The 16,328-nt window shown below is 48.5% G+C and overlaps 1 protein-coding gene across 6 annotated transcripts in view; it reads left to right on the forward strand.

Annotated features, from left to right (window-relative positions):
• The window catches only part of clcn3 (chloride channel 3), a 28,174-nt gene that overhangs the window by 1,898 nt on the left and 9,948 nt on the right, over positions 1–16,328 (forward strand). For 3 of the 6 annotated variants that reach the window (XM_076972017.1, XM_076972020.1, XM_076972019.1), the window contains exons 2-7: positions 2,736–2,911; positions 12,465–12,634; positions 13,610–13,709; positions 14,781–14,968; positions 15,786–15,908; positions 15,998–16,204. In XM_076972017.1, the coding sequence (XP_076828132.1) occupies positions 2,752–2,911; positions 12,465–12,634; positions 13,610–13,709; positions 14,781–14,968; positions 15,786–15,908; positions 15,998–16,204 (948 nt within the window). In that variant the 5' untranslated portion in view covers positions 2,736–2,751. The other 3 variants (XM_076972021.1, XM_076972018.1, XM_076972022.1) reach the window with 3 other exon arrangements.

Here is a 16,328-nt window from a genome sequence, read left to right on the forward strand (position 1 = left end):
GTCTTAAATACTAAAGCGAAATAATTTTTATCACACCAGTGCAATAGGTATCAACACTGTTAACACATGAAATAGCTTATTCGTTTTGCTCACTAGCAGCTTTGTCTATAAATCTGAACAGGAAATAATTTCTTACCCATAGAAGATCAGATTGTTCACCATAGCTAAGTACTTTATAGGTTATTGTGTATTATTGTGACTGTTCAAATAATAGACTATTCTGTCTCTACTGATGCCATGGCTGGGTTTTGCTTTATTATCTGATGCCAAGAAGTTAATGTTTAGTCAGAAAGTTTTGTAACATCAGATCCCAAATGAAGAACTAGTGTTCTGAAGAGGATTGAGCAGTTTTTATAAAGGTCAAACATCCAGTGCTGTTCTCAAAGGTTATTGATTCTTTAATAAAGCTCTGGTTATGGTTGGTTTTGAAACCAGCCTGTAGGAACTGCTGATTTTGTGTCTTTCGGGAGGACCTGAAATAGCTGATTCATGTCCCATCCATTTTGCCTATATGACAACAGCTAGAGTAAGTAGGATGTATTGCTTTGGGTCAAATTTTGCAACATTTGTGTGCGTCAACAACATTTGTTGCGTCAACAGAAACGGTACAAACGCCGTACGGAAAGGGGACACCGCCGTCTCACGTTTCAGTTGACGTACAGCACACGTGCCGCTCGTATTTGTGCCTGCGTGTTCACGAGCCACCCGGCCGCGCGAGAGCAGGCGCAACGCGATTCGGAGCCCTCGTGGGTTGCCACGGAGACGCGGTTGTCACTCACGGTCGTGATTGCAGGTGACGTCACCTCGGAGACCGTCAGTCGCGCTTGTGTGTGACGGGGTCGCGCTTATGTGTGACGGGGTCGCGCTTGTGTGTGACGGGGCGGGCCTGACGTATGACTCCTGAGGTGACCCGTCCTGCGCTTAAACGGACCCCGGTCACGGGTCACTTAGCTTGTCGACTCATTGGAAGCGGTTTCTGCCCAGTGTTTATCGAATTATAATAATCACATTTCTCACTTTCATTTGAGCTCAGCCTGCTACTGATAGCGAAGCAGTCAGCAGTCGAGCGAGGTGTGGTGGCCTGTGGGGTGTGTGTTTCTCAGTACAGTGGACCACCACACCTTGGGTGACCAGGATCGGCTGTCCTCTGCATTTCACAAGCCACAGTGTTCACACAAATTCCTACAACCAAAATGTTTTTTTTTTTCTTTCTTTGAAACAGTTAATATGTAATAAGCATGTGAGTAGGCCGGGGAATCAAAGAAGCAGTGTTGTCGGTGGTTACAAAGGTTCAGTTGTATGTTTCTTTTTAATGAAGTTTTCACGTGACTCTAAAGGTCTTGGTCTGCATCATGACTCGTTAGCTCAAAGCTTCAGATGTTGGTCAGCAGCACAAGTTTTACAGAGCCACTAAAGCTTGAGGACAGTGTTGGGACAGTGTTGAGGACAGTGTTGGGACACTAAAGCTTGAGGACAGTGTTGAGGACAGTGTTGGGACACTAAAGCTTGAGGACAGTGTTGGGACAGTGTTGGGACACTAAAGCTTGAGGACAGTGTTGGGACAGTGTTGGGACACTAAAGCTTGAGGACAGTGTTGAGGACAGTGTTGGGACACTAAAGCTTGAGGACAGTGTTGGGACAGTGTTGGGACACTAAAGCTTGAGGACAGTGTTGGGACAGTGTTGGGACACTAAAGCTTGAGGACAGTGTTGGGACAGTGTTGGGACACTAAAGCTTGAGGACAGTGTTGGGACAGCTGTGCTTTCGTTCACAGTCTTAGATTATAGTCTTAAACTCTCTGCACAAAAACACCTAATTGACGTAATTAACTTCTGCATGTGTTAAATGAGTCCCGTTATTGTGCTTCATGGTCTCATTCCCACTCAGCCTTACGTGAGTGTCATTGTCCAGGTGCTGAGTCATGAGCCCTGAAGAGAGAGGAAAGGACTTGTGGAAACTCCTGACCTTTAGGGTGTTTCCACCTTTCCCAGGAGTCACTGCTACAGCAGTTGAACAGTAACAAGTGGATTTCTACTGCACTTCTGACTTATAAAGATTATTCTTGTGTGAAAAATATGCCTTACGTATAAAGCATTCTCTTGGATATGGCCATTTGATGTAAGCCATTATGAAGTATTAGATATGAACTTCCCCTGTGTCTGTCACATTTTCTCTTATTATAGGTTACATTTCATTCTAAATGTAACTATAATGGAAGTTGGTGTTTTGCCTTTTTAACACAAGGATTCTAAGAAAGGCTTTTGCAGCTGATGGCTAATCCAGTCTGGCAGTTTACCTGAGTAATGAGTTCTTAACTCCCGTATGGTGGAGCAGGCCAAGCACGTGGGGGTGCGGGGGGAGGCTGGTGGGTTCAGGCTGTAATTTCACTCTGTTTAGGATTGCTGTGTGAGACTCTGGGAAGCGCTGATAATTGATCCAGGTCCAGCAGGGTGCGATGTTGAGTCAGTGCGCTGCCGTTAGTGCTGCAGGGATTCTCCCTTGATCTCCCCTCTCACAGACATGTCTGCTCAAACCGATAACTGGGTCAGGTGGGTGCCTGCGGGCACCTGTGCGCTACAGGCTTTAAAAGGGCTTAAACCCCGCCTTTCGAAATATCAGTCTTCATCAGAGGAAGCCCGCTAGTCAGTGCAGCATATATACATAATATAGCTTCCCCCAGTAACATCTCCTGAATGTGTGTGTGGGTCTGTGCATGTGCATGGGTATGTTCTCAGGAAGCCACATAGCTAAATGGAGTCGGAGCAGCTGTTTAACAGAGGCTACTGCAGAAACAGCTACAACAGCATCACCAGTGCCAGCAGTGACGAAGAGCTACTCGATGGCGCCGGCATCATCATGGACTTCCACACCACTGAGGATGACAATCTGCTCGATGGGGATGCTTCCCCAGGTAGGATCCATCCATCTACTCTCAAGACTGGGCCAGGGTGATGGGTGGTGTCTGTGGAGTTCATGAGGTTTGAAGCCCTCATCTTTCTTTCCCTCCAGTAGGTCCTCTGCCATCTCCTCCCTCCTGTAGCCACACCCTCCTGTAGCCACACCCTCCAATAGCCACGTTCTCCAGTAGCTCCTCCCTCCAGTAGCCACAACCTCCTGTAGCCACACCCTCTGGTAGCTCCTCCCACATGTAGCCACACCCTCCAGTAGCCACACCCTAAGACTGGCCATTGTCCTACATGTTGGAGATGATCCACTGGTCTGTGCCTCTCAGCCCTCTCTGCACTCACCTTCACTTACTTTGTTTTCCTGCTTCTAAGGACTGCACACACGATTGCAGCACCATTCTCTTCCTGCTGTTTCTTATCTTTCTGCACTAGTTCACTTCTGCTCGGGCTGGTTGGTTGGACAGGGACAGCATGCACCCAGCAAGGCGGTGTTTGTTTGGGTCACGCTGGCATTTATGTACGTAATGGGCTTAATTGAATAAGGGTTCTGTTGCATTTGCACAGTTGAATTTCGGTGCCTTGCTAGACAAAGCCCTGCTGTTCTTTCAGATACACATTCAATCTCTTCACTTAGGGGTTTTATTAAAACACAGGGAGCTCTGTGTGTTTGTGTGTCTACCAAACACCATTATGTGTTTACTGAGCATTAGGCTTCATAGCCTGTAGCAGCCTTTGCCCCCTGGGCTGTAAGCTACTGATCTGGGCATATCTCCTGATAGATAGTAAACTTGATTGTAAAATTGAGTTCTGACATATTAGAAATGCAGTTTTCTTCTTTTTTGTTGTGTCTAAAATCAAAAGACAGAACTGTGTATGGGCTCCTACTCATTAACTTCATAATTCATGAGCGGCCTAGCAGTCACGTAGCAGGCATTGACCCGCCGGGCTTTGTGGATCACGGGCATGGCCCGTCCTTTGTTCCTGTCATGGGGTGTCTGCTTACACTGTCACTCAGCAATCTCTGCCCTATCAGATTCCTGAATCCCCACTGGCTGCTTCAGAGCTGTAAACTGCCACAGGAACCGTGTCTCACTACCAGATGCCGGCGTTTGTTAAAGGGCACCGTTGGATAGGGCGAATACTCGGAATATGCGCTTGCATAGCGAGCAGAGCGATAAAAAGGTCGCTGGAGGGTTCCCGGCCGCAGAACGCACCAGCAACGTCGAGCTGTGTCAGTCCAGCTGAGGCGTGGAACACTGACGTGGCGCTTCACGGGACACCCAAAGAACCTGTATAACAGCCTCCCGAGAGCCAGCAGTTCAGAAAGTCTAACTCGTGTCCATATGTATGGATTTGTGTGTGTGTGTGGGAGAATTGTTTACCGTTTTTCTTTTTTTGTTTTCGTTTTTTTTTTTTTTTTTTAAACCTTGCTGTGATGGTGGAGCCTTATAGGTGTAGAGTGTCTGGGGTGTTTTAAAGTGAAAGTGTAAGAGAAAGCATCCATACAAGTGCGGAGTACCATGGAGTCACTTGATCTTGAAGGAAACTACGTCAGCAGATCGGCACCTTATTGTGACACAGCTCCTGTGTAAGCAGAACTGATGAGACATCCGGACCAGGTCTAGTGCAGTTACCTGGCAACAGGACGACTACAGACAGAAGTGGCGAAGGTAAATAGTGGAGAAATACATTTTGCTGAATCGTGTGTGTGTATAAGTGTTATCTATAAATATCTGAGCGAGCACATGTTGGTGTTTCTATTATGGCTCCTGCATGTATATGTTGGGTTTTCCTACTGCTTTACTTCAATATTACCACATTGTTAGCCCAATACGTAACATTGGTGGTTCACTCAAGGAGATCCAGATAAGCAGAATCATGCCAAGATCACAAGTTCTCCAAGATCTTCACGCTTGCTCTCATGCACACACTTCCTTGCTCACACATCTACTGCTTTTTCCTGCTTATGAGATTCAAGATATTGTCATGTTTTTACGCTGGACAGCTTGGTCAACAAGGTTTTGTATGATCTGGGTACTGACTGTATTTATGCACATTGACCAGGTCTCCAGAGAGATTTCCCCTTCACTCTCTGTGCCAGGGTCACAGTTCTCATGTTTTTCCTATTGTACAGACTATTTGATTTTCTTTTGTTCTTGTCTTTATCATGACCCAGATGTAGTTATGCCTCCAAACAACAGTAATGGCAGAAAGCCTTTGATATGGGCTAAAATTGTTGGCTATATTTTATATATTTAAAAATGATATGTTTATATAATTTTCTGCTGAAGCTTTTCTTTTTTATTTAATACATCTGATGCTGCCTTGTTATTTTGTGATCCTTGTACATAAGTTCAACTGAATGCAGTAATGAATGTCTCAGATTTCTCCAGGGGAGGAATCTGCCTCGTTTATAGGCTGGCGTGTGTGTGTGTGTGTGTGTGTGTGTGTGTGTGTGTGTGTGTGTGTGTGTGTGTGTGTGTGTGTGTGTGTGTGTGTGTGTGTGTGTGTGTGTGTGTGTGTGTGTGTGTGTGTGTGTGTGTTCTATGCAGAAACATTTTGGTGTTCAGTCAGTGTTTAGACACATTAAAGACAAGATGCTAGTCACTCTTGATTAGTGTTAATAATCTGAAGCGTGACTTGGTCATATGCTGGAGGATCACCAGGCTGTCACTACCTCAGCAGTCTTTCTGGACAGAGGAATGTGTCGTGACTCTTGCATTTACACATCATTTAACTATTTACATGTTTTCACCAAACATTTTCTATTTGAGAAATGTTGAGTTATTTTTAAATGTTTAGAAATGTGTTTCACTAAGTATTTCTATTTGTAGCTAAATAGAGTAATAATTGCATATTCTGTAAAACAATGCTGTTTTTAGTAATATATTATTATCATTATTAAAGGACTGTGTTACTGACCTGTTGACTGTAAAATGACAGGGATTTAGAGTTATCAGGTGGACTGGTAAGATACTGCTTCTGTGCGTCACCCAGCTGTAGTATGGAGTAAGATATTCATTTGGGCTGTTTGGTTGTGTCAGCATGTAAGGGTGCTCACAATAACGTCTCTTTCTCTCATTCTGTCTGTGTATGTGATAACATTACAGTGGTGAACAGATGCCTTGACATGGTGTTGATCTTACACATGCCTCTCTTTCACGATCCCTCTAACAGTTCCTACGTTTGTTTACCTCCACCTAGTTTTATTACGCTTGCTCTTGTGAAAACGGATCTGGTTACTGATCGATGACAAGCGGTCAGTCTCACCATAACAGACACTGAGACGTGTGTGACCATTTTCACGTACTGGGGACGTCCATGTTGCTTCATGTTAGTAATTTTAGTATAACGTGGTAATTTGTTATTCGTAATACCGTGTGCTAGTCATTATGTAACGCGAGGGGTCAAAGTAAACTTTAAACAAGGTTTGCTCCCCTTCTATCTCTTCAGTGGGTTCCAGCTTTTGTTTATTTGTCCAATTACAATGGATTTAACAACCCTTTATAGCTTCTGTGTTTTATAGAGGGATTTGACTTGAGGGACACACAAACAGGCGCACCTTAACACCGGCTTTAACCAACCATATCGTTTATTTCATGGCCTGACCACCCTCCTACCCAAGAATAATGAACCGCTCCATCTCTGAGCCGCCCGCGACTCCCCCGCGGATCAGTGTCCGATGGGATCGCCCGCCCCCGTTTCTCACAGCAACCAGCGTGCCCCTTCTCTCGATGACATCATCGATTTACCGCGGTCACCCGCCGCGGAGACGCGCGGGCGGAGGGAGGAGGGGTGGAGCGCGCGGGCGGAGGGAGGAGGGGTGGAGCGCGCGGAAGAGCACGGCGAAGGGCGGGAGGCGCGCGCACGCATCCGCACAGCCCGAGTGTGTGCTCGCGGTGGGTAAACATGGCAGCCAGCTTCACTTAGACTCCGGTGGGGGGAGCTCGGAGTCGCTACCTACACGGTCGGAACCGGATGGTGAAGCGGACCGCGGTCTAGCTGAGACGGGCGTTATGGAGGACGGTTCCGCCGAGCCGTACTTACCGTACGACGGCGGAGGGGACACGATCCCCCTACACGAGATGTCGACGCGAGGTACGCAGTGTGGCGCCTCTCCGAGCTCCTGTAATTTAGGATTACAGCGATAATCTCTGACGTGGAATAAAGAAACGCGTGTTGCAGATTACAGATTATAGACTGAAGTGTCGTCAAACCGTCCAGCGGTGTGTGTGTGTGTGTGTGTGTGTGTGTGTGTGTGTGTGTGTGTGTGTGTGTGTGTGAGATTATGTGGCTGGCTACCTCTACAGTCAGGGAACTCTGTGCTAGGAGTGCCATCCCAACACAGTGTCGTTTAATACTGCTTGTATGTGTGTAATCAGACGCCATTTCCCGTAGAGTGTGTGTTGCGTTATCTGCTCATTTACGACGTGAGGTTGGTTTGTGCAGTGTGTGCGTTTACGGTCTTGTGTGTTCTGTGTGTGCTCTATGGGTTGCTTCATCCTGACGGGCGTGTGTGTGTGGGGTCATATCCGTCTCTACAGAGTCGAATATTGTCTACTAGTGTTTTATTTGTGTAATTTTGGTTTCTTCTGGGCAGCTTGGACGGCCCCTGTATGTCCAACCCTTGAATCAGTGAATCATTCTGCGCATTTCACATGAACTCGTCAGAAGGGAACTGATTGAAGCACATACTCTCAGCTCGGGCAGGCAGCATTAAAGCCTGTTATGTATTTACAGTGCCCTAAAGCAGCAGGAAAGGGAGCAGAAACCTTGGTGTGGAATTGGCTCTGATGATGACACACGGTCTTCTACATCGCATGTCCATGTGTTGCCTGCACTCTGATTATGACCGGTCTCTGGTGATGTTGATGAATGGCAGGTCGGGGCCGAGATCCCAGTCATGGCAGGCCGGTGTCAGCCCCCGTTGTTTAGCCCAGTCTCAGTTCCCTTGCTGAGGCCAAAATGAGGTCCAGCTACCATGTATGTTGTCGGCCATGTGTCCTGCAGTATTGCCTGGCCTTAAAGGACCCATATATTACCCTTTAACCATATATTACCCTTTAACCATATATTTTTCTTCGAGGCCTCTTACAAGTCATAAAACATTTTCCGGCCTCTCTTTTACCACAGGCCGTGACTGAACCCATAGGAAGATGTGATAAGTGAGATTTGTTGTGATTGGCTGCCCTGTGTTGTGCATTATTCACGAAGTTCTCGGTGCTAAAATGTGCCAGAGAACTGCAGTGTAAGTGGGCGGGCCCAAACTGCTGTAGGTGGAATAAACGCAGATATGTAAATACCTGTGTAGTGACAGAGAAACCATGATTTCAAAATGTCCTGTTGTATCAGAGATGCATTATATATATATACACACACACACACACGTGCATAAAATGCACTCTAGGCTTCACGTTACTGGCCGTAAGGAGGTGGCGGAACTGCCCATCGGCCCGTCACGTCTCCCACGTGCTGAAGGAAGGTCACGTCTCCAGTCCGATTCCCAGAACTCGGACCGTTTCAGAACAATACGGAGGACGAAAGACCAAGTCCTAATGGTGTCGGGATGGGCCGCGTAGTTAGTAAGCTGTTTTCGGTTACTCTCTGGAATGTTTCCTGTTTGATTAGTGGGTGTCGGGTTAGTGGTTTGTGACTGGTGAGCTTCCCTTTTTCCACTGCGATACTGGAGGAGTATCAGGAGGGTTGGTTCCTTAAACAGTCTACCCATGTTTCTCTGTCTCGATCAGTTTTATTGACCTAGTGAATACACCAGGAATATGTGGGAGCAACTGGACCAGGCGGTTGTGACTTAAGGTGCTGACAAGACTACAGGTCTTCAAGTCCAGAAATATTGAGCTAGTCTATTGCACAAAGTGTCAAAATGTAATCCGGGTTAATCCTGCATTGTTCAGATTACGTGGTGTTGGTGACATTCAGGCCACATGACTGCACTGCGTTTTCATTAGCATAATGGCTAGTGGAAAAACACTTCCTGTGTCTGGATGTTTTGGTCCAGGTATTCTGCAGTACCTGCTAGATGGTAGTGTCCTGGTGTGAGGGGATATACTCTGCCATACTCTGCCCCTTTCCTGACATGAGAAGAGTCCTGGTCCTGGAGGTATTGAGCCCCTGATGCTTCTCACCTGGCCGTACGATGCTTCCTCTTCCTCAGTCAGAGCTGAACACAGTGTTAGTCAAGGGTTTCAATTTCATCTAAAGTAATTAATTTAAAGAGGGTCCAAGCCGCACTATAGGTCCAGGTCAGATGCTGTATAGCACAACTTTTTTTACCAAAGATGAGACGGACAAAAGAATTCAGAGCTGGCATCAAAACGTTCATGGTCCCTGTAGGCTCCCCTCAGCCGTGTCCCTGCCTGGATGGGGGACAGATGGAGGGAAGACAGGTGGCCTGCTGTGGCCTGGATTGCCCTGTGGAATCTGGAGCATTGAGCGCCCTCTGGAGTCTGGACAGTCAATGATGGATGCGCCGAGAACAGATTTAATGATGCTTGTGAAACGACAGTGCAGCTACTATGGTAGATTGTACTTCCACAGCTGCTATTAAATCTGCTGTGCCTTCTTTGTGACGGAAGCTACATTTGACTCTCAGCTCGGGTTCTTACACATGATGACACGTAGGAACTTGAATGATTGTGTGTTTTCTACAGAGCAGTTATGGGTGCTGTGAGGAGACGGCCTCCTTCAGACGTCCACCAGAAACTCCCTCAAGACAGTGAAAATTATCACAAGATTATTGTTACTGCACAAAAATGTACGCCTGTCAACCTCTTGTGCGTGTGAAGAGTCATTGCTATCCTGAAGGATGCCTCTTGTATCGTCTGCCAAATTCCTTTGGGGGGTTCCTCTGAGGTGAAGTTGTTGGGGTAACTAGATAGATGAAACACAGGTCAAGGTGGTACAGAGCCATGCTGGCCTGTTGGTTTCATACACAAACTGGTGGGGGTCCAGCCGCAGAACGGTCAACGCCTTTCGAGTGTGCCAGTTCCGTTCTGGTGAAGGTCTTCACATGTGTTGGGTCTGGCCTGAATTCATTCTGTCGGCACAGAGCTTTTTGCCTATGGGAGTGATGGTACTGCTTGTGCAGGATGTCGGGTGGTAGCTGGTCATATTTTTAGACAGTGGGCTCCATTATTGTGGCGAGCGTGATGGAGTTGGACACCAGGTGGGTGTAGCTACTGCCCTGTGAGGAGTTTGATCGGGCGGCCCAGGTTTACGTGAAACTCAAAGCAGGAAGGAGTTTTTGCTGGTTCTGATGAGATGGTGCAGGTCATCCATCATGATGCTAAAAGAGTGGAGATTGGGAGGGTTCAGCACGAAGATCGGCGTTAATAAACGCGTGTCTACCTTGCCGTCTTTTCCTGCGTCTCCCGTACAGCGGTGCGGTGCGTAAGATGTGAGGTTGGGTTAATGTAGCTGGATACCAGGGCGCACGGGGTGAGGTGCGGTATGTTGAGCAATTTCTCTCTTGTATATTTAATTAATTTGTGCAACAGAGAACGAGACCAACAAAGAAACAAAACAACAAAGCACTTGGAACACACCCATGGCCTCCACCTGCTGCACCAGCTAGGAGAACATCCACCTTTTTATCCATCTGTGTATCTCAAACCCCCACCCACCCCTCTGGCAGCCCCCAGAGGACGTGCTGCTTTGGGCAATGCGGGACTCGTTGGGTTCTCTCCAGTACCCGACGTCTGATGCGCTCGGCTAACGGCTCACGCAGACGTGAAGCCATGTTGTTACTTTCACCGCCTGCTCCCACTCTCACAGACCTTCGTGTGCGTGACGGCCAGTAGTGAGTAGTGAAGGCTTCTCCTTTACCAGCAGCTCTGGCAGGCGGAGAGGAGCACGGTGTGTTTCAGATGGGGGGGGTACAGTACACAGTATGTGGTTCAGCAAATCCTGGGTACTTTACCTGGGTAAATATCACTCGTGCGTTTATGGAAGCGGGAGAAGGGCCCTGGTAGCAGAAAGATCTCAGCGTTGCAGGACGTTCTCGGGTGTGTTCTCCTTCTCCTCAAACGCTCTAACGCACTACTTATGATTTCTTGGCACGGCACACGCAGAGTCTGCCGCCGTTGGCCCGTCATGAGTACGGAGACGGGAGGGAAACCCTTGATTTGCTTACGTGGTGAGAGCTTTGGGCGGAGAAAGCTGACGCAAGGCGCAGACTGTTTGTACGCTGTGCATAACCTCCGCTGTGGTGCTGGTTGTGTGGGTGTGGCCCGTTTAGTCACCTGACTGGCGAGTTCTACTATCTGCTGAAATGTGTGGAACATGCGATCTCAGCAGCCATTACCGATCCGCTTTCATCCAGTCAGAACGGACCGGGCCGGGGAGGAATCCGCCAGTGCTGCTTTGCATATTTGTTTGCATATGCAAATGGACTTGTGAACATACCAGTGAGCTTTTTACCCAATCAAACGGCCGCTGTGTTAGTTGCATAATCAGTGATGCGATGTTCAGTTTAGTCCTTGGGCCTGCTCAGGTGTGTGGGCACGCACATATGTGGGTATGTGTTTCGGGCCTGCTTGGGTGTGTGGGCACGCACACACACACACACGCACGCACGCACACGCACGCACGCACACACACACACACACACACACACACACAGGCCTGTGTTGTGACACCCGGGCTCTCACGTGGCCTCCTGTTTCGTTTCCTCTCTCCTTTCTCTGGTCTGATCACTGCACTGCTGGAAATGGCCAATGATCTTCTAACATGGACCTCTGGCTGCTGCGCTCTGCTCATTTATAACTAATGTATATAAACAAGGTTTTCACGCTCTCTGTTAAACACCTGATGGCTCTCTTGCCTACCTTGTTCTGTTAGTGTTATGTGCTTTTAGCATTAATACCCTTTTGTGTGTGTGTGTGTGTGTGTGTGTGTGTGTGTGTGTGTGTGTGTGTTCGTTCGTTCATGTGTGCTTGATTTCTTCTTTCACGTGCTCCTGTGAAATCATGTGCCTAAGCACAGCACAGTAAACCAATCCTCTTACATAAATATGGAGCTGCTCAGAACCTCCTCACCAGAGTAAAGCTAGAGTTCTATATAGCAGACATGGGTGTGGAGTGGGTTCATCCCCAGTTTCTGGACTCTCTGTAGTGAAGATCAGGGGATAAATGCAGCTACACGGTACAGGACTCCATCTTGGCTCTTGGGATTGATCAGGCAGCAGTGAGCCTCCCTGGCCCTGTTGGACTCTTCGCTTTCTCAGCTGCCCCATCTGACCTTTAACCTTACCAGACGGGGGAGGTGGGCGTGGAACTGTGTAGATGGTTGGTTAACTCTTACTAAAGGAAAGGAGGTTGTTTGTGTTGTGTGATTCTGGTAATACGGGTTTACTGTGGACTACACACATTCTTCTCCGTTATGATGATGTGTGCGCCATGTCCCTCTTACTAGGGTCTTTATCTTCACGGTGTCCTCATACAAACCCTTTCCTTTAAGTCGGTTTTCTGCTCTCTTACTTCATTAACCGTCTCCCTCTCTCTCCCTCTCTCTCTCTCTCTCTCTCTCTCTCTCTCTCCGCAGGCTCTAACTACGCCATGTCCAATGGTGGAGGCGGAGCCGGAGGGGTGAGTAGCTCCACCCACCTGCTGGACCTGTTGGAGGAACCCATTCCGGGCGTGGGCACCTACGATGACTTCCACACCATCGACTGGGTCAGGGAGAAGTGTAAGGACCGCGAGCGTCACCGCAAGGTACCAGCACACTGCTCCACCCCCCAGTACTGGACCCCCACCCCCCAGTACTGGACCCCCACCCCCCAGTACTGGACCTCCACCCCCCAGTACTGGACCCCCATCCTTCAGCCACACTGCGCCCAGTGCACACATGAGAAATTCGTCTCACAACATGTAGCCAAAAATCACAATCACCATAATCATTAAACTCATTAAAAATCATTTCAGCTAACTGGGCAGAGTGGTTTAGTTCTGTGAAATGAACCCCACCCCACACAGGGACATCCTGGTTGAAAGGAAACGTAGCAGTAGAGATTTCTGACTCTGCTGTACTTTGCAGTGCATTGTGGGATTGCTACATGTTAGAGCAGGGTGGAATCTGATTGGTTGTAAAAGATTTTTTTGCTCCAGTTAACCATTTACAGCATTCGGTTTATTGATCACTACTTGAAATGAAACTGTACCTGGCTGTGGGTTGGTAGTAGCACACATTCACAAAGGTATATAAAGGTGGGACTGGCTGCTCTATTGTCCGTGGCACAATGGCTTTGTTAGAAGACTGTGACAACCATAAAGGTACAAATGTGTTTTTAGAGACCTTGAAGACTTTTTTCTTCAGTCATGACTCTACTGAGATTTAGATTCTGTTGGAAGGATGTTCTGAGTTGAGTCCATGTTTAGAAAGTCTAGCAGTGTGAAACAGGGACCTGTCTACTCCCGGGTCTTAATGGTCCTTGGGTTCCTGGTAGCTTCCAGTGGGGCCTGGCTGATAGGTTCATGTAATCTCCTCCTGGACATCTGCCCCTGTTCACCTCAAACCCGACCCTGGAACCCCTGGTTCGGCTAATCGTGGCGGGTAAGGGTGCCCAGGAACAGGATGAGTGGTGGTTCAGGGGCGCTCACAGTCACACACTTAAATATTGTAGAGAGATTCATTTAGGTATTTCTGTGAAATAAGTGTGTGTGTGTGTGTGTGTGTGTGTATACATGCAGATCAACAGTAAGAAGAAGGAGTCTGCATGGGAGTTCACCAAGAGCCTGTATGACGCCTGGTCTGGATGGCTGGTGGTGACGTTAACAGGGCTGGCTTCAGGTAACACACACAGAGCATGCACACTGTGTTGGAAACGGTGACGTGGGCAAACACATCAGCACCCTCTACACACACACACACACACACACACACACACGCCACCTGTAACTCTCATCCCCACACTGATTCGTGCCACACCCGGATCACACCCCTCCATCCGTCTGCCCCCCCCAACGTACACACCTGACTGGTTTCTTTAAAATCCTCTTGCGTCTTGTTTGACTGCATTGCTACTGCATTGTAAAATGCACCTCTGTGGGTTTTAAATACCGAGCATCAGATGATCAGAGGTTAATTTTTCATATTAAAAGCAAGAATGTGTTGAATTGAGCAGGTCCCTTCAGGCACCTCAGTCACACTGTAGCTGACGTTTTGATGGATGTTGAAAGTGTGAGTTGTTTTGCGTGTGGAGAGCGTTGGTGCTGTGAGGAGTCTGACTGACTGTGTGGCACCAGAGACGCTAGCAGCCCCCACACCGCTGATCCTGGATATGAACAGCAGTACTAACAGAACCTATAGGAAACACACACTTCCCTCTCTCCTCTCTTTACTGTGCTACACACACACACACACACACACACACACACACACACACACAGCTGTCTCTGAGGGATTGGGTACAGATCTGTTTTTCACACTCCTCTTGAAGTAAACTCGGTTGCGTTATAGATTCTGGATTCATACACCGTGTGACCCCTTCAGGCTAATACCCAGAATCCTTTGCTCCTGCTCTTCCTGTTCTCATATCCGTCTCCTTTGCTCCGTAGTCTCTGCTGTGAGCATTAGGGAGACCACTGGCTACCTTTTGATTTGTGGTTGGCTGGATATGTCTGCATTTCTCATGTAGTTTCCTTCTCCCTGTCTCTATCCCTCCCTGTCTCCACCCCTCCCTGTCTCCACCCCTCCCTGTCTCCACCCCTCCCTGTCTCCACCCCTCCCTGTCTCCACCCCTCCCTGTCTCCACCCCTCCCTGTCTCCACCCCTCCCTGTCTCCACCCCTCCCTGTCTCCACCCCTCCCTGTCTCCACCCCTCCCTGTCTCTATCGCGCTGTCTCCCTGCTCTTTCTTCAGGTGCGTTGGCGGGTGTGATAGACATCGCTGCTGATTGGATGAATGACCTGAAGGAGGGCGTGTGCCTGAGTGCCATGTGGTTCAACCACGAGCAGTGCTGCTGGGGTTCTAACGAGACCACCTTCTCAGAGCGGGACAAGTGTCCGCAGTGGAAGTCGTGGGCGGAGCTAATCCTGGGCCAGGCTGAGGTGAGGGGGGGGGGGGGGTGTGTGGAAGTGGGGGGCGGAGCTAATCCTCGGCCAGGCTGAGGTGAGGGGGGGGGGTGTGGAAGTGGGGGGCGGAGCTAATCCTGGGCCAGGCTGAGGTGAGGGGCGGGGGGGGTGTGAGGAGGGGGTGGAGGTGGGTAGATCCATCTTAGAGATGTTGTTATAAAAGAATGCAACAAAATCTTCATATTGTGGTGTTGCCTTGTCATGTTTAAATTCTTGCTGAGTCACTCCATGCGTTCTGTGATCCCAACCTCCTAGTCCTGAATAATGGATGTGAAATTAGACATAGTCAGATGTCCTGGAAGTTTCTCAACACTCCTGTTTTCCTTCAGATGAGAATAAACTCCGAGGCTCATGTAGAACAGTCCTTACAGACAGATGATCGTCATCTGAAAGGACTGTTCTATTCAGATTATATTCATATTCAGTCATAGGTAGATTACGGATAAGGGTGATTTGAATAGGCCGTTTTCAGATTAGTAACTGTCTAGACGACCCAACATCACGTTACATGCTGGAGCATGCTGGCTAGATGATACTCCAGTTTAAGTAGCTGAAACTAATAATAATGTACATTGTCCTTCAAATGTGAACATTAGTCACTGCTGGTGGGTGACATTGTAGATTAATGTTGCTTTCTTCCCCGTTTGTTTTAAAGGCTGAATGAAGTAAAACTGTTTAGCGTGTTAAGTTCAGTGGCTAGTGTTGATGTGTTTGTTGCTAGTTTGGGAGGCGGGGCTGTGGGAGGCGTTTTGTACCTTCTACGTATGCGTGATTTCTTGACGGTCCTCCGCAGGGTCCTGGCTCCTACATCATGAACTACTTCATGTACACCTACTGGGCTTTGGCGTTCGCCTTCCTGGCCGTGTCCCTGGTCAAAGTGTTCGCCCCGTACGCCTGCGGCTCTGGCATCCCTGAGGTAGGCCCCGCCCCTACGACAAGCAGGACCTCAAACCACAAAATTCAGTTTCTCCCCTAGGAATTTAGCAACCTCCTCTCTCTCCTCAGATCAAGACCATCCTGAGCGGGTTCATCATCCGTGGCTACCTGGGCAAGTGGACGCTGGTCATCAAGACCATCACTCTGGTGCTGGCCGTGGCCTCGGGTCTGAGCTTGGGCAAGGAGGGCCCGCTGGTACACGTGGCCTGCTGCTGTGGAAACATCTTCTCCTACCTGTTCCCCAAGTACAGCAAGAACGAGGCCAAGAAGAGAGAGGTGTGGCCTGCTCTCTGACCACGCCCTGGTCGCCATGACTCCGGAAGGGGTGGCGGCCCTTGACTTTTAATAAAACTTGGATGAAATGCAGCGGATGAGGGAAAACCGTGTGTGTGTGTGTGTG

Source organism: Brachyhypopomus gauderio, chromosome 14 (assembly GCF_052324685.1).
Source record: "Brachyhypopomus gauderio isolate BG-103 chromosome 14, BGAUD_0.2, whole genome shotgun sequence".
Taxonomy (NCBI): domain Eukaryota; kingdom Metazoa; phylum Chordata; class Actinopteri; order Gymnotiformes; family Hypopomidae; genus Brachyhypopomus; species Brachyhypopomus gauderio.